Raw genomic sequence first — 20,590 nt, 5'->3', positions numbered from 1 at the left:
CTTCTCCAACCTATCTCCTGATTCTGCCTCCTCAACCCTCCTCTCCTCCCTTTCTGCATCCTTTGACTCTCTATGTCCCCTATCTTCCAGGCCGGCTCGGTCCTCCCCTCCCGCTCCGTGGCTTGACGACTCATTGCGAGCTCACAGAACAGGGCTCCGGGCAGCCGAGCGGAAATGGAGGAAAACTCGCCTCCCTGCGGACCTGGCATCCTTTCACTCCCTCCTCTCTACATTTTCCTCCTCTGTCTCTGCTGCTAAAGCCACTTTCTACCACTCTAAATTCCAAGCATCTGCCTCTAACCCTAGGAAGCTCTTTGCCACCTTCTCCTCCCCTCCTGAATCCTCCCCCCTCCTCCCTCTCTGCAGATGACTTTCAACCATTTTGAAAAGAAGGTCGACGACATCCGATCCTCGTTTGCTAAGTCAAACGACACCGCTGGTTCTGCTCACAGTGCCCTACCCTGTGCTCTGACCTCTTTCTCCCCTCTCTCCAGATGAAATCTTGCGTCTTGTGACGGCCGGCCGCCCAACAACCTGCCCGCTTGACCCTATCCCCTCCTCTCTTCTCCAGACCATTTCCGGAGACCTTCTCCCTTACCTCACCTCGCTCATCAACTTATCCCTGACCGCTGGCTACGTCCCTTCCGTCTTCAAGAGAGCGAGAGTTGCACCCCTTCTGAAAAAACCTACACTCGATCCCTCCGATGTCAACAACTACAGACCAGTATCCCTTCTTTCTTTTCTCTCCAAAACTCTTGAACGTGCCGTCCTTGGTCAGCTCTCCCGCTATCTCTCTCAGAATGACCTTCTTGATCCAAATCAGTCAGGTTTCAAGACTAGTCATTCAACTGAGACTGCTCTTCTCTGTATCACGGAGGCGCTCCGCACCGCTAAAGCTAACTCTCTCTCCTCTGCTCTCATCCTTCTAGACCTATCGGCTGCCTTCGATACTGTGAACCATCAGATCCTCCTCTCCACCCTCTCCGAGTTGGGCATCTCCGGCGTGGCCCACGCTTGGATTGCGTCCTACCTGACAGGTCGCTCCTACCAGGTGGCGTGGCGAGAATCTGTCTCCTCACCATGCGCTCTCACCACTGGTGTCCCCCAGGGCTCTGTTCTAGGCCCTCTCCTATTCTCGCTATACACCAAGTCACTTGGCTCTGTCATAACCTCACATGGTCTCTCCTATCATTGCTATGCAGACGACACACAATTAATCTTCTCCTTTCCCCCTTCTGATGACCAGGTGGCGAATCGCATCTCTGCATGTCTGGCAGACATATCAGTGTGGATGACGGATCACCACCTCAAGCTGAACTTCGGCAAGACGGAGCTGCTCTTCCTCCCGGGGAAGGACTGCCCGTTCCATGATCTCGCCATCACGGTTGACAACTCCATTGTGTCCTCCTCCCAGAGCGCTAAGAACCTTGGCGTGATCCTGGACAACACCCTGTCGTTCTCAACTAACATCAAGGCGGTGGCCCGTTCCTGTAGGTTCATGCTCTACAACATCCGCAGAGTACGACCCTGCCTCACACAGGAAGCGGCGCAGGTCCTAATCCAGGCACTTGTCATCTCCCGTCTGGATTACTGCAACTCGCTGTTGGCTGGGCTCCCTGCCTGTGCCATTAAACCCCTACAACTCATCCAGAACGCCGCAGCCCGTCTAGTGTTCAACCTTCCCAAGTTCTCTCACGTCACCCCGCTCCTCCGCTCTCTCCACTGGCTTCCAGTTGAAGCTCGCATCCGCTACAAGACCATGGTGCTTGCCTACGGAGCTGTGAGGGGAACGGCACCTCAGTACCTCCAGGCTCTGATCAGGCCCTACACCCAAATAAGGGCACTGCGTTCATCCACCTCTGGCCTGCTCGCCTCCCTACCACTGAGGAAGTACAGTTCCCGCTCAGCCCAGTCAAAACTGTTCGCTGCTCTGGCTCCCCAATGGTGGAACAAACTCCCTCACGACGCCAGGACAGCGGAGTCAATCACCACCTTCCGGAGACACCTGAAACCCCACCTCTTTAAGGAATACCTAGGATAGGATAAAGTAATCCTTCTCACCCCCCTCCCCCTTAAAATATGTAGATGCACTATTGTAAAGTGGCTGTTCCACTGGATGTCATAAGGTGAATGCACCAATTTGTAAGTCGCTCTGGATAAGAGCGTCTGCTAAATGACTTAAATGTAAATGTAAATGTAAATGTTTCATCTTCATCCTGGCATCTGGGAAACTAAGCCGGGTTGAGGGTAAAACAAAATCCGTGCAGATAACCAGGAGATGAACCCAAGGTGGCTTATGATGCCAACCAATCAGCATGGGAAGGGTGGAACCAGCCCTGTATATGCATTTTTAGGTCTCCAATATAAGATCTCTGTTTTTTTTTCATTATCAGTTAAGCTCTCGGCAACACACTCAAGAGTGTGGGGTCAACAGCTTCATTATTCCAATAATTCATCAATATTTTATTTATTTTACTAGGCAAGTCAGTTAAGAACGAATTATTATTTTCAATGACGGCCTAGGAACAGTAGGTTAAATGCCTGTTCAGAGGCAGAACGACAGCTCGGGGGTTTGAACTTGCAACCTTCCAGTTACTAGTCCAACGCTCTAACCACTAGGCTACCCTGCCGCCCCGATATTAAATAAAGATGATAGTTTGAAGAAATGACCGTCTCTCTCAGTATGAACGTCCATGACCATTTCCAATCCCCATATCCAAACAGCTTACTCGTTTACTTAGCTATTTTCAATAGTTCTTATAAATTTGTATATTACAGTGCATATATCTGAAAAAATAAAATAGATATTCCACTTGGAATCAACAGGTTGCTCGACCTTATTCGTCTTTTCATCGCTTAAAAGTGGTGGAATTATGAGGGAAATAAGTCAAAGTCAGAATGTGGCATATCTGTAGACACACCTTTGTCACACCTCCATTTCTGTGATCTCCACTCTGAACGAATAGCCGGTTGAAATGTGTTACCTCATGCCTAAATTCAAGGTCAGAATACGTATAGTGAGAAAAGTGCATAAAAGGGAATTAAGTTCGATTTTAAGCATGAATAACTCAAAAGGGGTTTATGTTATTGTATTTTTTTATTTGAAAAAAAATGTTATTTCACCTTTATTTAACCAGGTAGGCTAGTTGAGAACAAGTTCTCATTTGCAACTGCGATCTGGCCAAGATAAAGCATAGCAGTGTGAACAGACAACACAGAGTTACACATGGAATAAACAATTAACATGTCAATAACACAGTAGGAAAAAAAGGGGAGTCTATATACATTGTGTGCAAAAGGCATGAGGTAGGCGAATAATTACAATTTTGCAGATTAACACTGGAGTGATAAATGATCAGATGGTCATGTACAGGTAGAGATATTGGTGTGCAAAAGAGCAGAAAAGTAAATAAATAAAAACAGTATGGGGATGAGGTAGGTAAAAATGGGTGGGCTATTTACCGATAGACTATGTACAGCTGCAGCGATCGGTTAGCTGCTCAGATAATGATATGAAACTATATTGTTCTTCTACAAAGAAGGTTGTCTTAAATTGGAAATTCATTGCAAATCATAAATGGACCAAATCAGTCAACCTTTGACCTGACAGATTCTAAAGCAAGGCAAAAAGTCCTCTGTAAACTGAATTTGCTTAGTGTCTTTCTGACACCAATTATAGAATAAAACATGTTTTGTGAAATGTACAGTACCAGTCAAAAGTTTGGACACACAAAACTATGAAATAACCAAGAGTTACCTCTATTGCAGAGGATAAGTTCATTACAGTTACCAGCCTGAGAAATTGCAGCCCAAATAAATGTTTCACAGAGTTCAAGTAACAGACACATCTCAACATCAACTGTTCAGAGGAAATTGCATGAATCAGACCTTCATGGTCAAATTTCTGCAAAGAAACCACAACTAAAGGACACCAATAAGACAAAAAGACTTGCTTGGTCCAAGAAACACAAGCAATGGACATTAGACCGGTGGAAATCTGTCCTTTGGTCTGATGAGTTCAAGTTTGAGATTTTTGGTTCCAACCGCTGTGTCTTTATGAGACACAGAGTAGGTGAACGGATGATCTCCCCATGTGTGGTTCCCATCGTGAAGCATGGAGGAGGAATTGTGATGTGTGAGGGTGCTTTGCTGGTTACACTGTCTGTGATTTATTTAGAATTTAAGGCGCATTTAACCAGCATGGCCACCACAGCATTCTGCAGCGATACACCAACCCATCTAGTTTGCGTTTAGTGGGACTATCATTTGTTTTTCAACAGGACAATGACCCAGCACAGGCTGTGATAGAGGTGATGGAGTGTTGCATCAGATGACCTGGCCTCCACAATTACATGACCTCAACCTAATTGAGATGGTTTGGGATGACTTGGACCGCAGAGTGAAGGAAAAGCAGCCAACAAGTGCTCAGCATATGTGGGAACTCCTTCAAGTCTGTTGGAATAGCATTCCATGTGAAGCTGGTTGAGAGAATGCCAAGAGTGTACAAAGCTGTCATCAAGGCAACGGGTGGCGATTTTGAAGAATCTCATGTTTTCATTTGTTTAACACTTATTTTGGTTACTACATGATTCCATATGTGTTATTTCATCGTTTTGATGTCTTCACTATTATTCTACAGCGTAGAAAATATTAAAAATGAAGAAACACCCTTGAATGAGTAGGTGTGTCCAAACTTTTGACTGGTACTCTATATGTTATGAGGGAATCATATCATAATTCCCAGATTAAGATTATTTCTAGAGAAAAAGATTACATCAGTGAAAAAGATATGGCAGAATACCCTTTGCCCTTTTAATCCCTTAGGTCAATGCTAAAGTAGTGACTCCTCTAATAGCCTGGAGAATATTCTCCTAAAGAGCTTCTAACCTGCACACTCAAATTGAATGGTGCTCAGTAGTCCTAGCAGCTGCATGGACAAAACAAACATGGAAATGGCACCCTATTCCCTATATAGTGCACTACTTTTGACCAGGGCCCTATCCTACTGTACTTCCTACTGTCAAGTAATGCTTTAAGCAATGCCCTGGTCAGCAACACTACCATCAAATGGATGAATGCTGGTGCAAATTGATGGTAGTGTTATTTTCGAAGATGTCTCAACGCACATGGGACTTGGGAACAACTCTTCTGATGGGCTGTTTGAATGGACTGTCATGTTGATACAGTGTCCTTTAGATCCCGTTTTTCTTGTTTCTGTTATAGATTCAAAAGAGAAGTACAGTTGGCAGTAAAAGGACATCAAAAGGTTGGCAGGTAAGAATTCTTAATCAAAATACAGTCTCCCTGACAGAGTTTAGTCCAAAGGATCTATCAACACTGGATTATTTACTTGGTTATTTTTATTGAACAAAAATATAAACGGAACATGCAACAATTTCAAAGGTTTTACTGTGTTAAAGTTCATATCAGGAAATCTGTCAATGGAAATAAATTCATTAGGCCCTGATCTATGGATTTCACATGATTGGGAATACAGATATTTATCTGTTGTTCACAGATACCTTAAAATAAATTGGCCTCGCAATGGGCCTCAGGCACTCGTCACGGTATTTCTGTGCATTCAAATTGCCATCAATAAAATGCATATGTGTTCGTTGTCCGTAGCTTATGCCTGCCCATACCATAAACTCACCTCCACCATGGGGCACTCCGTTCCCAAAGTTGACATCAGCAAACCGCTCGACTACATGACGCCATACACTTGATATGTGGTTGTCAAGCCAGGTAGATGCACTGCCAAATTCTCTAAAATAAAATTGGATGCAGCTTATGGTAGAGAATTGAACATTAAATTTTCTGGCAACAGCTCTGGTGGACATTCCTGCAGTCAGTATGCCAAGTGCATGCTCTCTCAAAACTTGAGAAATCTGTGGAATTGCGATGTGTGACAAAACTGCAGATTTTAGAGTGGCCTTTTATTGTCCCGAGCACAAGGTGCACCTGTTTAATGATCATGCTGTTTAAGCCGCTTCTTGATTATCTTGGCAAAGGAGAACAGGGATGTAAACAAATTTGTGCACAAAATTTGAGATAGCTAATGAAACATGGGTCCAACACTTTACATGTTGCGCTTATATTTTTGATCAGTATACTTATTTAAGAGTATAGCTTTTGTTAAAGTGGAACTGACAGCGTTTTAGCTAAATTAAATCTCATTAAAATCGATTCATATACACTCACAGGAAGAATATGACAGTTTTCTAAGCGAGCACTTAGATATGGTCATTTTCACATTTTCATAAATTCGTAAAATGTTTGGGTTCGACTTATAGTAGGGCATTTGTGAAAATTCTGAAGCAATATCATGTGGGAACGAGGGCCGTGCGTTTGCAGTAAATAAAACCTAATAAATACATGTCTTGTCCAGGACCGGAGTCTATGCAGACCGGTGCGCCATAACCAATCAGAGCTACAGTAGGCCTTCATGCAAAAAGGCATTTGCCACACTGGACTATCATCATTCACTTTTAACTGGACCGTGTGGTTACAGGCAGTAGCAACAGAGTGGCTTTAGATCATTAGAAAGCAATCACTTGGCTACCTGGGGTGGCAGGTAGCCGAGTGGTTACAGCCTAGTGGTTACAGCGTTGGGCCAGTAACTGAAAGGTTGCTAGATCACATCCCCGAGCTGTCATTCTGCCCCTGTACAAAGCAATTAACCAGCTAGGCCGTCATTGTAAAGAAACAATTTGTTCTTAACTGACTTGCCTAGTTAAATAAAGATTAAATATATATATCTTTTAAATGTCAAAATACACCTGAATGGATTTCTGCAAAAATGTAAATACCACAGGAGTCCTCTTACATTTGGGAACTTTACCGTCTATTGATCAAACAACCCAGTTATGCACTTCAACAACAACAACAACAACAAGATCATCAGCTAATGCTAGCCAGAGCGAGATGAGCTAAAATCTAACGAGGGAACATTAGATAAACCCTGTCAAAAAAAACAAACCTTTTCAGCCCAATGCAGCTTGCCCGTTTTGACAACTGGGTGCCGCGCCCATTTGATTGATGCCAAATACCTTTGACTGACAACAATTTCCTCCGGTCAGAGTGCCCTCTGTCGTCAGATTGTCTGTTAATAAATTCAGAGCGTTTTGCTCTCCAAGTGTTCAGAGCGCACACTGCACTATTGGCACTGGATGCTCTGCCAAGGAGGAGTAGGGTCAATCCAAGCGTTCTCACAACGGTAGTGAAGCACCCAAACTAACTGGCTAAAGTTGGCTAGCTTGTTAGCTACTTCTAGACACAAATGAGAGAACACCTCACTCTGACCATTTTACTCGCCCTAGCAGAGCTGGTTAGGCTGTTTACATGTTATCTAGAGCGTTTGTGACTAACTGTGCTGCTGGTAACAATTTAATAACTTTTTTTGTCAACGTTTACTGATACCGGTCATATTTAGCGGGTGTTGCACATTCGTAAATTCATCAGTTATTCTGCGAGCTGGCACACTCAGACGAAAGTGCTCTGAAATCAGAGTAGATAACCAAAGTGAATTTACCAACGCAAGAGATATGCTAACTGGATAACATTCGTTCCAAGTTCAGCATAGATAGCTAGCAAAGTGATTCCCATTTCTTGTTAGCTAGCCAAATGACACCTGCATCTCTAGCTGTAGCCACCGAAAAGCGAGATGAATGGAAAAAGTTGGTCACTCACCCACTCCTCCAATGACATGACATCCTCCCTGGATAACAGTTGAATGACTGTTATCCAGTTAGCTAACTCTAGGCTCCAGTGTTTAGCTTACTAAATAAATAGCTATATAAATAGATACGCTAGCCTATTGGCCCACTTTATGACTGACTTGTGATTATTTCCTTTGCTAGTTTGATTGTATTGGTATTCCCAGCCCAGTTACATTTGTCCGTTTTTGTCCAAAATATTGAGTCATTGAAACTGTAACAGTGCATCCTGAATGGATGGAGACAGAAAACAATGTACCAAGACAACTGTGATTTACAACCTGATAGCAATATTTTTGGACTACCAAGAAATGTATTGTTGAATTATACACTGCTCAAAAAAAATAAAGGGAACATTTAAACAACACAATGTAACTCTAAGTCAATCACACTTCTGTGAAATCAAACTGCCCACTTAGGAAGCAACACTGATTGACAATAAATTTCACATGCTGTTGAGCAAATGGAATAGACAACAGGTGGAAATTATAGGCATTTAGCAAGACACCCCCAATAAAGGAGTGGTTCTGCAGGTGGGGACCATAGACCACTTCTCAGTTCCTATGCTTCCTGGCTGATGTTTTGGTCACTTTTGAATGCTGGCGGTGCTTTCACTCTAGTGGTAGCATAAGACGGTGTCTACAACCCACACAAGTGGCTCAGGTAGTGCAGCTCATCCAGGATGACACATCAATGCGAGCTGTGGCAAGAAGGTTTGCTGTGTCTGTCAGTGTAGTGTCCAGAGCATGGAGGCGCTACCAGGAGACAGGCCAGTACATCAGGAGACGTGGAGGAGGCCGTAAGAGGGCAACAACCCAGCAGCAGGACCGCTACCTCCGCCTTTGTGCAAGGAGGAGCAGGAGGAGCACTGCCAGAGCCCTGCAAAATGACCTCCAGCAGGCCACAAATGTGCATGTGTCTGCTCAAACAGTCAGAAACAGACTCCATGAGGGTGGTATGAGGGCCCGACATCCACAGGTGGGGGTTGTGCTTACAGCCCAACACCGTGCCCTGTGCTCTTCACAGATGAAAGCAGGTTCACACTGAGCACATGTGACAGACGTGACAGCCTGGAGATGCCGTGGAGAACGTTCTGCTGCCTGTAACATCCTCCAGCATGACCGGTTTGGCGGTGGGTCAGTCATGGTGTGGGGTGGCATTTCTTTGGGGGGCCGCACAGCCCTCCATGTGCTCGCCAGAGGTAGCCTGACTGCCATTAGGTACCGAGATGAGATCCTCAGACCCCTTGTGAGACCATATGCTGGTGCGGTTGGCCCTGGATTCCTCCTAATGCAAGACAATGCTAGACCTCATGTGGCTGGAGTGTGTCAGCAATTCCTGCAAGAGGAAGGCATTGATGCTATGGACTGGCCCGCCCGTTCCCCAGACCTGAATCCAATTGAGCACATCTGGGACATCATGTCTCGCTCCATCCACCAACGCCACGTTGCACCACAGACTGTCCAGGAGTTGGCGGATGCTTTAGTCCAGGTCTGGAAGGAGATCCCTCAGGAGACCATCCGTCATCTCATCAGGAGCATGCCCAGGCGTTGTAGGGAGGTCATACAGGCACGTGGAGGCCACACACACTACTGAGCCTCCTTTTCACTTGTTTGAAGAACATTACATCAAAGTTGGATCAGCCTGTAGTGTGGTTTTCCACTTTAATTTTGAGTGTGACTCCAAATCCAGACCTCCATGGGTTGATAAATTTGATTTCCATTGACAATTTTTGTGTGATTTTGTTGTCAGCACATTCAACTATGTAAAGAAAAAAGTATTTAATAAGAATATTTCATTCATTCAGATCTAGGATGTGTTATTTTAGTGTTCCCTTTATTTTTTTGAGCAGTGTATTAATCATGCATTGAACTGCATCCATCTATTCTGCAAACAGCGCCTTACTGTACGTCATGGAATTTTGAGTCAAATGTAACCTATTTTTAAACCTCTTATAAAGTTGTTGTTTTGTTGCATATTACTAGGAATTTAATATTTTTTACTGACATTGATCGTTTGTTTAATTTCTGCAAAGTTGTTAAAACGCTGTCAGTTCCACTTTAAATTATACTCAAGAGTATAAAATAGTCGGCTTTGAAGCCTTTTACCAAGCCCTGTGTAATCTAGCCTGACATGCTGACCACACCTCTTAAGTCACGTGCGCGAGCGTTAAAGAATAAATGTACACATACATGTTATTCAATCATTGCACCCACACTGCTTGCGCATGTCAACGAGCGTCGCCTCTGCGTAGCACTAAAATAGAACTTGGTTGTATTTGTGATGCTTGACGCACTGCAAGTACCCGCCTCTCCCGTCTCCTCATTGGTTTTTAGGAGCATATACACAGTGCAATGATTGAATAACGTGTATGTGTACATTATTTTGCAACGCTCGCGTCGGTGTGGTCAGCATGTTATCCTTAGCATGGGCAGGGTCAAGGTAAGTTCATATGCCCTGTGATGCATAGTTCCAACTTGATATGAAAAACACTGCCATAATTAATTAATCCTCATGAATATAAACATAATTCTATGGATATTCTGATAAGTTTATATTTTGTAAACCCTTTTGCCTTCTGATTGTTATTATTATTATTATTGTTATAGGACAAATACATGTTGTATGTAGGGTACCATTTGATAGGATGGTTGGTTTTCATATAGCCTGAGTGCCAGTCTGTTTGTGCTATCATGACAACTTGTCACTCATTGTCATACCAAACATGTTTGTGGAGTGGAGTTGGCAAGAGCACAAATTGATCCAGGACAGAATAGTCTTGACAGTATGCTAGAGGTTCAGAGACAATGAAAATAAGTGTAATTTGAAACCGTTTGTTTCATTAGTCATGTTTTTGTCCCCTCCTCACAGCCCTATACTGAGAAGGATTCCAGATATCACCAAAAACACCATGAGTAATTCAGAACAGCTCTTAAGCATAAATGATCACGACTTCACAATGAGGCCTGGCTTTGGAGGTGAGGCTTTTTTAAGTGCTTTATTGCGAGCCTTACAAATCTATCATTATCGTCATCATCCTACTGTACAGTTCACCGATATTTTCTGACATACTTTCAATTCTTACTTAATCATGATTTATCATTAAGTCGTTGTTAAGTCATGCATTGATGTCGATGACAGATTTTCTGAAAAGTTACAGCTGTTTTGTTTTACTCAAGTGAAGATATAGGCCTTTATCAGTTGTCATAAGTGGATATACACTATGTCTCGTGCTGCAGTGTGCCTTGAATTGATGAGATAACCAACTGGGATTATGTCTGCTGTGATTAATTACACAGTAGTAGCACCAGTCTGGAGCTCAGGGTTTCGATAACACTTCTCTGACTTCTCTAATCTGAAGCCTTCTTGGGACCCGAATCCAGCTACTGCTTACTGATGGATTCATCCCAAAACACCAATAAAAGGGGACACATTGAGATGTAAATTTAAGTCCAAAAATGATTAAGATTCCAGAATAATCTATACAGACAGTGAGTTGTAACAGACGTAAACAGAAAATGCAGGGTTATAATTCCGCGGTGGTGTTTAAAGCCAGTGAATAGTTGATGTGTGATTGCTCCATGTGATATGACATATTTTACAGCATACTGACTCAACCATTTTATTAACAATATAGATGCAATATGTCTGATATATCATCTTGTGTGAATCTCCACTTGAGCATGCAACAACATTGCCACATAATTTTGTACTAAAGAGGCAATGTAGGCTCTTATAACTGAGTCCTATCTTTGACTGTTTTACATTGTGGTTATACGTACATACAGTACCAGTCAAAAGTTTGGACATACCTACTCATACTCATCAAGGGTTTAATTTTTTTTAATGTAAAAAAAAATGTATTTTCTACATTGTAGAATAGTAGTGAAGACATCAAAACTATGAAATAACACATATGGAATCATGTAGTAACCAAAAAAAAGTGTTAAACAAATCAAAATATATTTTAGATTTTAGATTCTTCAAAGTTGCCACACGTTGCCTTGATGACAGCTTGTGTTTTTTGCAGGGCTCTGGATGAAAGGGACTAGAGGAGAAAAAGCTCATGGTTTTTAATAGAATTGTCAGGATAAACATGACCCTTAAATACAGCTTCATAATCCAGACAGTTTAGTATTACAGCATTTTGGAAGTATAGTTTTAGATAGCCATTGACCTGTTGTTTATGTACTGTCAAGATTACCCCTACTCCGATAATTAAATTATAGAAGCTATTTAAGGAAACGAGTTACATAAATGTTAACATATCTGATTGGTTTTGTTATAGTGCTGTCAAATAATACATATTTTTTATCAAGTTAGTCGCAGGATTTGCTGTGATTAATCGCGATTTCTGTGATTAATTGTGATTTCAAAAGTGTGCTAAAATTGAACTCTAATTTAAGATTTTTTTTAGAAACATAAAGAATATTGACATCTTGATTTTGCTCAAAGTAAGTAAGCTAAACCCAGTAAATTGATAAAGCACACTTTCTTTAACCTCAATCTTAACTTCTTTTGACGTCGCATTGTTGTTTTTAGCTGTATAGATGTATGGATTTGGGATGTTTTCAGTTAATTTTGAACACTGTTTTTTAAATGAGTGCCGGACATTTTTCAAAATGGACCTCAAGTTAACTGATTAGTGACAGCCCAATGGAATTGGTTTTCTTATGTGTTACGTGTTGTCCTTTGAATTAAGATCAGATTTGAGTTGTGTATCTTTGCAGGACCTGCTGTTCCAGTTGGAGTTGATGTTCAGGTGGAAAGTCTGGACACGATCTCAGAAGTTGACATGGCAAGTGGTTCAATACATTCTGTGAGCTGTGATGTAAACCAAAATAAAGCATCCAAGATGCATAGATCATCCATGATTTGAGGATTTGGAAAGAAGACGGCGAGACAATATGTGATGGCTCTGTTGAAATACCTAGCATTGTCATGCTCTGTGTTTCAGGACTTCACCATGACCCTGTATATTAGACACTACTGGAAAGACGAGCGCCTCTCTTTCCACAGCACCACCAATAAGAGCATGACCTTTGACGGGCGCCTGGTCAAGAAGATCTGGGTGCCAGACATGTTCTTTGTCCACTCCAAGAAGTCTTTCACACACGACACCACCACAGATAATGTCATGCTGAGAGTCTACCCCGATGGCAAGGTGCTCTACAGCCAAAGGTAATTCACCTGGTCAGAGTCAAACTATAGTTTTGTTCTCAGTTTAAAGCATACTGGTGTAATGGAAGAGGTTTAGTGAAACATACTTCTGTGATGATGAGTAACATTGCTTGAGACTGGAAGACTTGATAATAATAGATCGGATTTATATAGCTTCTTTCTACCTACTGAGGTACTCAAAGTGCTTTACATAACATGGGAGAAAATCACCTCACCCAGGGGCGGCTCTAGCCTTTTGGGGGCCCTAAGCAAGATTTGGTTAAGGGACCCCCACCTACATTTTACATACAGGAGCATTTACAGTAGGGTTAAGTGACTCAATCAAGGGCAAATAGACAGATTATTCACCTAGTGGACTCAGGGACTCAAACCAGCAACATTTCAGTTAGAGGCCCAACACTCTTAACCGCTAGCCTACATGCCGCCCATAGGGCTCTGGTCAACAGTAGTGAAATTAATAGTTTTCCAATTTGCCAAAAATACATTTTACTGGGCCCCCTCTTGATAGTGGAGAGAAATAGTTTACATTTAAAGTTCTACACATTTTGCCATTGGGTAGAGAGAACATTTTGCAGTTTTATTGCTAATTTCTTGCAATTTCCTGTAATTACTTATGCCATGCTAACATGATCTGAGTGAGAATGACTAACGAAATCAATGGGGGCTCCCTGGAGATCAGGGCCCCTGGGCATGTGCCCTGCGTGCCTGTTTGGTATTTGGTCATGATAGTTGGCTAGACTAAATACCGATCTAACAATTGTTAGATGACATGGCCTGATTGACTGTCAGTGACAGACATAATAAGAGAAAAAGTAATTATGCACACATTTTGAAATTGCACCTTGTGTATTCTACTATTCTTACTCCCAATAGTAAGTTGAGACCCCACTGAGTTCCTAAAAAATTGTAATGTTTTTGGTCAGGCCCCGTAGTGGCAACTGTTTATGTCGCTTATGCCAGGAACCAGCCCTGACCTCTTCCACCACCAAGGTTTTAGCTAAGCAGATACCTTTGTGAACTGTAGTGAGTACAGTAGCTTGTTACGTAAAATTAATCCAGAAAAAGCCGACAAATGATGGGTGAAATCTAGTTTGCTAGGTCTGATCACTATTTGCAATGGAATCAACTGAAGAGAAGTGTGTGGTGTTGTAAACACTAGTCTTTGCCAACTGGCAATTTACCCCCAAAGTGATTTCATTATGCAAATCACATAGCTGCCAGATGAGGCAGGCTAAATTTAAACCTTCCATTCTTCTTCTTTTTTCACCCATGAGCAATTTGCAAATGGTAAAGTGCTGTCATGCTGTTATTGTGGGATCTATATCCTGGCCAAGTGTGTCTATATATTTAACTTGACCAATAAATAGACATGCAGTTTGTATCATCACAACACCATTTAATGAATGTGGTGATAAACTGCTTGTCAGTAAAGTATAGGCAAGCTGCAGGTAGAAAGTGAGTTTGTCATGTTAGTGAGTAATCAGAATGCTGGACCCAAGAGAGACATTGAATTTGTAATCCAGTTGGTCCATTTGAGAGTTTAGTCAACAAGAGCCAGTATCAAGTGTGTCCCTACCGCCCTCTGCTGGCAGTCAAAACACACTGCATACAGTCTTCTTGACACCTGTGGACACGGTTAGTCATTAACACTTCCATCACTGGTGGAGTCAGCGATCCTGCTCCCAAAACTCTGGTTTTGGGACTGTGAAGTCTGCCCTGGTAGACACACAGGCCGTCTGTAATCCCAATCTTGCGGTGGATTATAGGATTTCTCTGTCATTACGGATGTATAGGATTTGTGGAGGGACAGGGTGGTGTGTGTTCTACTTTAGATACAATGCAGGCTCATCATTAGGGTTAATCTCTCCTGGGGTTGGAACCAGAGATTTGACAGACAGAAACAGATTGGGAAGGGGATTAAATACCTGTTTACTATACGTGGACCTCCCTCCCAGAGGATCCCGTGTAGCAGCGGGTCTCTTCTATACTGATCTGGATTATCTCTGCTATTTTCATGTATTCATCCCTGCCTTGGGGGCTCCAAATCTCCTCAAACAACGGACTCTGTGTGTACTGTATGTGTCTGAAATATGATATACAGCAACACATATTCACCCACATCCCCCAGCCCCAACCTATTTCACGTTGTATTACTGTATCTACATTACTCAGTGTATTTCTTGACCTATTGGACAGTCCTTCCAGGATTCTGCGATCTGAACAGTATTATTATAATAATTTGAACAATTCGCGCATATTATGTGTGGGCTTGTTCATTTGACCAATCACTCCACTAGTTCTGCATAAAACAGTCAAATCATCGCAATATTAGCGCAAGCAACTGAACCATCACTGCAGTACAAAAAGAGGGATCGCAATTTCTACCAATCGCCGCACATTTACCCCATAATATGGTTCAATCAAGCCACACATCAACACACTTTTTCCTTTGTCAGTGCATTTTCATGACAAATTGGACAAAATCATTTCATTTTGCCATGCAAAATGTCAGCACTGCTGCTGCAAAATCAAGCATTTTTGTCTGCAAAATATATATGTTTTTTCCTGTGAAAACCCCAGAGAACTACTGATCTTAGCCCGAGTGCCAGTCTGTTTGTGCTAAAATGTCAACTCCTTGTCACTCATTGTAATGGTAAACATTGGCCTTGGCAATGACAGCAAGAGCGCTGGCAAACGCACAAACAGATCTGGGACCAGGCTGTACTCAGCTGTCTGTGTTGTGTTCTCACGCAGGGTGACAGTGACATCAATGTGCAGCATGGACTTGAGTCGCTTCCCTCTGGACACACAGACCTGCTCCCTGGAGATCGAGAGCTGTGAGTCTCTGCTCGGATGACTTCACTTCCATTTTGACTCTCTCTCTCTCTCTCTCTGCTGTCACATTCAATTATATAATAAAATGCACCTGTTCATAGACTCTTGTTTCAAGTGGTGGACACTGAACAACATCGCCCTTTCTTTTTCAGACGCGTACACGGACGACGATCTGATGCTCTACTGGAAGAAAGGGAACAATTCCCTGAGCACTGATGAAAATATCTCCCTCTCCCAGTTCCTCATCCAGGAGTTCCAAACCACCTCAAAACTAGCCTTCTACAGCAGCACAGGTACAACACTGAAGGCTGAAACAGCACATGCTGTTCACTGTGATTTATCAAGGTTGGGTTTCTGTTATGCTAATACAATGCATTGTATATAACATATGTAATAATCTTATCCTCTTCCCTCCAGGCTGGTACAACCGTCTGTATATCACCTTCACCCTGCGACGCCACATCTTCTTCTTCCTGCTCCAGACCTACTTCCCTGCGACTCTGATGGTCATGTTGTCCTGGGTGTCCTTCTGGATCGACCGCCGAGCCGTACCGGCCAGGGTTCCTCTGGGTGAGTTGGCCCGTAGTAGTCCAAGATTTTAGCCAACGCTTGTTCGAAGCTTATTATGATTCTGTCTTCTACAGTGTTGATGTTTCGTTATTACAAAGCCTAAACACCACTGATATTCTGCTTTCGGTAGCATATCCTGCTGTGTCCCTAAGTTTCAATCTTTCTGAACAGACGTTGTGTGTTGTGCTGTGCTCCAGGTATCACCACGGTGCTCACCATGTCCACCATCATCACTGGAGTCAACGCCTCCATGCCCAGGGTTTCCTACATCAAAGCTGTGGACATTTACCTCTGGGTCAGCTTTGTGTTTGTGTTCCTATCGGTGATAGAGTACGCTGCAGTGAACTACCTGTCTACGGTGCAAGAACGGAAGGAAAAAAAGCTACGAGAAAGGGTAAGTGCCATTTTAACGATCGCGTGGATCCAAAGTGTCAGTTTCTCAGTCTGTAAAATATGCCCCTGGGAAGAGTTGACCATTTAAAATTCCTCTGGAAAAAGTGTAGGCTAGATGTGTACAGTATGCGCTTGTCGGATGGAAAATGTGGGTACTGTAGCTCGGGATCAAACCCAATCTCTGTGTCTGTCTGCAGCTGCCCTGCACCTGTGGCATGACCCACCCGGGCATGATGGGCAGCTACAGCGAGGAGGACGTCAACAACACGGGGAACTATGGCTGTATGCTCGAGGAGAACGGCGCCATGAAGCAGCAGAGGATGATGGTCCATCTGGACATTGAGGAGAACAACCAAATCACAGGACATGTGGGCTCCAGTGCCTACAGCAGCATGTGGGTCGACACCCACGCCATAGACAAGTACTCCCGGGTCATTTTTCCTGGGTCGTATACTCTGTTTAACATCATCTACTGGTCCTGCTACCTCTAAAGATGCACAGAATGGAACGGAGGTAGTTTTCCCAGATATAGAACTTTCAAAACACAGAAAGTGTCACAGTATGTTGCAACACCCTTTATACTGTGACACTTTCTATGTTTTGAAAGTTCTATATTTTGAAAATGTGATTGCTGACATGCAAAGCATTTTGGGACTGTATCAACAGTGGACTAACGCAAATACCAAAATGTAGTTTTTGAGCGGTATTTTCCTTTAAGTGAGGGAACAAAGCTATACCAAATCATTTCTGTAACAATAAGTACATTATTGTGCAGTTTAAATGAGAGTAGCATCCAGAATTGCATGTCTTGGCAACTTTGTAAAACGTTAATGCAATGTCTATGAAAACAGTGTCCAAATGGTTTCAAACCGTGCTATATAATTTCAGGGTATCATTTTGTGTATTTTGGTTTCAAAATGGACCATTACACCCATTTGATTTGTGTTCCCCCTTTTCTGGATATGCTTGAATATGTATTGAATAACAGTACTTGTAGTGTTTTAGCATGAATCTGTTAACTGGTTAAAAATGATTCCATGCATTTCTTTCCATTTCTGCGCACCCTTCTCATTTATTTAGTGTTTGATTCAACATGTGGGACAGGTTATTGACATTTTTATTTTGTCATTGATTTAAATGTTTTCTTCTAATGGCTGTTTGTGAATTCTGTACATTATTCTTACATTTAGTTCATAGGCTACATATTTCTTATATGATGATGACGTGCAATGAAATCTACTGGACTAACAGATTGAAGAAAACCCTAAATATTATTATCAGTAGACTTTTGTCAGATTAATTATTACATTTCCTGAATGGAGATATAAAAAAGTTAGGGTTACATGCGTAACCCCGGTAACCCCGGTTCTATGCTAATATGAGTGAGACGGGATTCACGGCTCTATGGGCTCGAAAAACCAATCGCGCAACATCTGTTGGAGACAGACGGGTCAAGTGGCGAATGAGGTGAGCCCCTCTCCCCCTCAGGAGGTTGAAAAGGTTTGGCATGGGCACTCAGATCACGAAAAGGTTCCACAGCTGCGCCGTTGAGAGCAACTTGACTGGCTGCAACACAACTTGATATGGCAACTGCATAAATCTCTCTTAAGGAAATGCCTTACAACAGTGCCCAAGAGGTAGCCATACCTCTGGTGGAATAAGCCCATTTGAGTCATTTAGCAGACGCTCTTATCCAGAGAGACTTACAGTTAGTGCATTCCTCTAAAGATTGCTAGGGCGGTAACCCTAGCATATATATATATTTTTTAGGGGGTTGATCAGCTTTAATATCGCAGATACAACATAATATACAAATAAAAACATTTTATTCTCCAATAAAATAGCCTTCACTATCCAAAGGGGGGATAGCCCTTGCAGGGAGGCACCCAAAAGTCACAGAGGTCATTGTCGTTGTAGCGCAATACTCTCACTTCATCCAAGCAAATGCGCAAATTGCATACTGGACATAAACAGTGGAGACGCTATTCTTCCGTAGAAGTGTAGGGCGGCGGGTGGAAAGGCATTAACTCAATTTTAAGCGAGACCATTTTAATTGCCACTGTCCTTAGGCATAAAGGCGGGTTTGGGTACGAATGTTACCCTTGATAACTCTGGGGCAAACTGTAGGCATGAATGGTGGACTGCGTGCAGCTCACTCACTCACTGTGCGGATGTAAGTGCAATCAGCAAAGATGTCTTGAATGAGAGATATTTCCAGCGGCTCAAAAGTTTGCTATGAAATCGGCCCACGCACAAAAGAAAGATCCCAAGATGGGGCTAAAGGCTTGGAGACTGGGCGTAAACGATGCTCTCCCTTCGTAACAGAGGATGTTTCCGTACAGTGTTGTCCTCGAAGCCTATATGACAGGCAGAGATAGCGGCTAAATAGACCTTAACAGTGAACTGTTTTCCGGGCACACCACCAAACGTATCCTCTCACAGGCCAGGTCCAGATGGCCATGGTTTCTTGGTGAGAGTGTAAAATCTCTCTGCCCACCTGGGTCGAAAGATCCCTGCGTAACGGTAGTTGTCAAGGCTTCAGAGCCTAACCAGAACCGCTAACCAGAGCCAACCTGGCCATCGAGGGGCTAACAAGATGAGGGATAATACTTGTTCCCTCACTCTGTTTAGAGTGGGGAGTATCAAGCATAGAGGAGGAAAAGCGTAGATAATTACCCCTTTGCCAAGTGTGTGCCAGCGCGTCCAATCCCAGTGGTGTATATCCTGCTATCGCCAAGAACAATAGACAACACGTCTTTGTGCTGTGAAGAGATATACGGCAGCTAGACCGTATCACTCCCAGATCTGGTTCACCACCTGGGGATGGAGTCTACCCGTAACAGGTTCCCTCTGGACAACAAGTAATGAGAGGAGTCGTGCGTTATGAGAGGAAGTGTGCCCTGCTCCACAGTCTTGACAGCTAGTCTGTGTCCTTGCAGAGCTAGTGACACCCTGGTGTGTTGATGTATGCCACTACAGTCGTATTGTCTGTCCAGAACAAGGATATGATAACATCGAAGGAAGAGCAAAAAGTTGATCAGTTTGAATAAAACACTGTCAGCAGTTCGAGGTCATTTATAGTGTGGCAGAGCTGTGGGGATCCTCGTGCACTTCACCCCACCCTGTTCACGACGACAGTACCCCTAGGGGAGTGCGTGAGAAGAAGATCGAGGGGCTCTTCCAGTTACGGAGCGCTGAGAGACAGTCTGTGACAGTGGAAGCTCCTCAGAGGAGGAAGGGGAGGACCATCCTCCTCAGTGAATCTTATTTATTTATTTTGTGTAACATTTAAAAGGTTAGCCTTTTTAGATAAAATGATACAAAATATATTCACAAATAATTGATTCAAACACACTGTGTTTGCAATGAAGGTCTACAGTAGCCTCAGCAGCACTCTGTAGGGTAGCACTCTGTAGGGTAGCACTTCACCCTTTTCCATAGACTTACACGGTAATTATAACAACTTATGGAGGACATCCTCCAATCCATCAGAGCTTTTGCAGCATGAACTGACATGTTATCCACCCAATCAAAATATCAGAGAATGAATCTAGTACTAAAAGTATAAGCTACAGCTAGCTAGCACTGCAGTGCCTAAAATGTGGTGAGTAGTAGACTCAAAGAGAGAGAAAGACAACGGTTTTGAACAAATTAATCTCTTTAAAAAGAAGTGCAGGTCGGGACACGAAGTGAACTGTTGGATGCCCCTCACTGCCGCTGGAGACGTACCCCTAGGTAGGACGTCCCTTCTTTCCCCGAGGGAATTAAGTGGGCGGGATCTCGATGAGGCAGGAGCGAAGGAACGCTTCCCCGCCGGCCTCTGTTAGGAGAGTCGAACTAAGGGTTCGCAGCCTGGTGCGTTGCTGAGGGTTTTGCGTTGCACACAATCCTGGTGC

The 20,590-nt window shown here is 43.1% G+C and overlaps 1 protein-coding gene across 1 annotated transcript in view; it reads left to right on the top strand.

Annotated features, from left to right (window-relative positions):
* LOC123994919 (gamma-aminobutyric acid receptor subunit rho-1-like) overlaps positions 1-18,050 on the top strand; it is a 35,186-nt gene extending 17,136 nt beyond the window's left edge. Inside the window, exons 2-10 of the mRNA XM_046298027.1 lie at positions 5,224-5,274; positions 10,587-10,693; positions 12,446-12,513; positions 12,673-12,896; positions 15,651-15,733; positions 15,884-16,024; positions 16,149-16,301; positions 16,499-16,695; positions 16,892-18,050. Coding sequence (XP_046153983.1) covers positions 5,224-5,274; positions 10,587-10,693; positions 12,446-12,513; positions 12,673-12,896; positions 15,651-15,733; positions 15,884-16,024; positions 16,149-16,301; positions 16,499-16,695; positions 16,892-17,185 — 1,318 coding nt within the window. The 3' untranslated portion in view covers positions 17,186-18,050. The remainder of the gene's footprint in view (positions 1-5,223; positions 5,275-10,586; positions 10,694-12,445; positions 12,514-12,672; positions 12,897-15,650; positions 15,734-15,883; positions 16,025-16,148; positions 16,302-16,498; positions 16,696-16,891) is intronic.
* Positions 18,051-20,590: the final 2,540 nt, after the last annotated feature.

The sequence above is a fragment of the Oncorhynchus gorbuscha genome, linkage group LG14, assembly GCF_021184085.1.
Source record: "Oncorhynchus gorbuscha isolate QuinsamMale2020 ecotype Even-year linkage group LG14, OgorEven_v1.0, whole genome shotgun sequence".
Classification (NCBI taxonomy): domain Eukaryota; kingdom Metazoa; phylum Chordata; class Actinopteri; order Salmoniformes; family Salmonidae; genus Oncorhynchus; species Oncorhynchus gorbuscha.
Note: the sequence above shows the minus strand (reverse complement) of the source record. Positions and strands in the feature narration are given on the sequence as shown.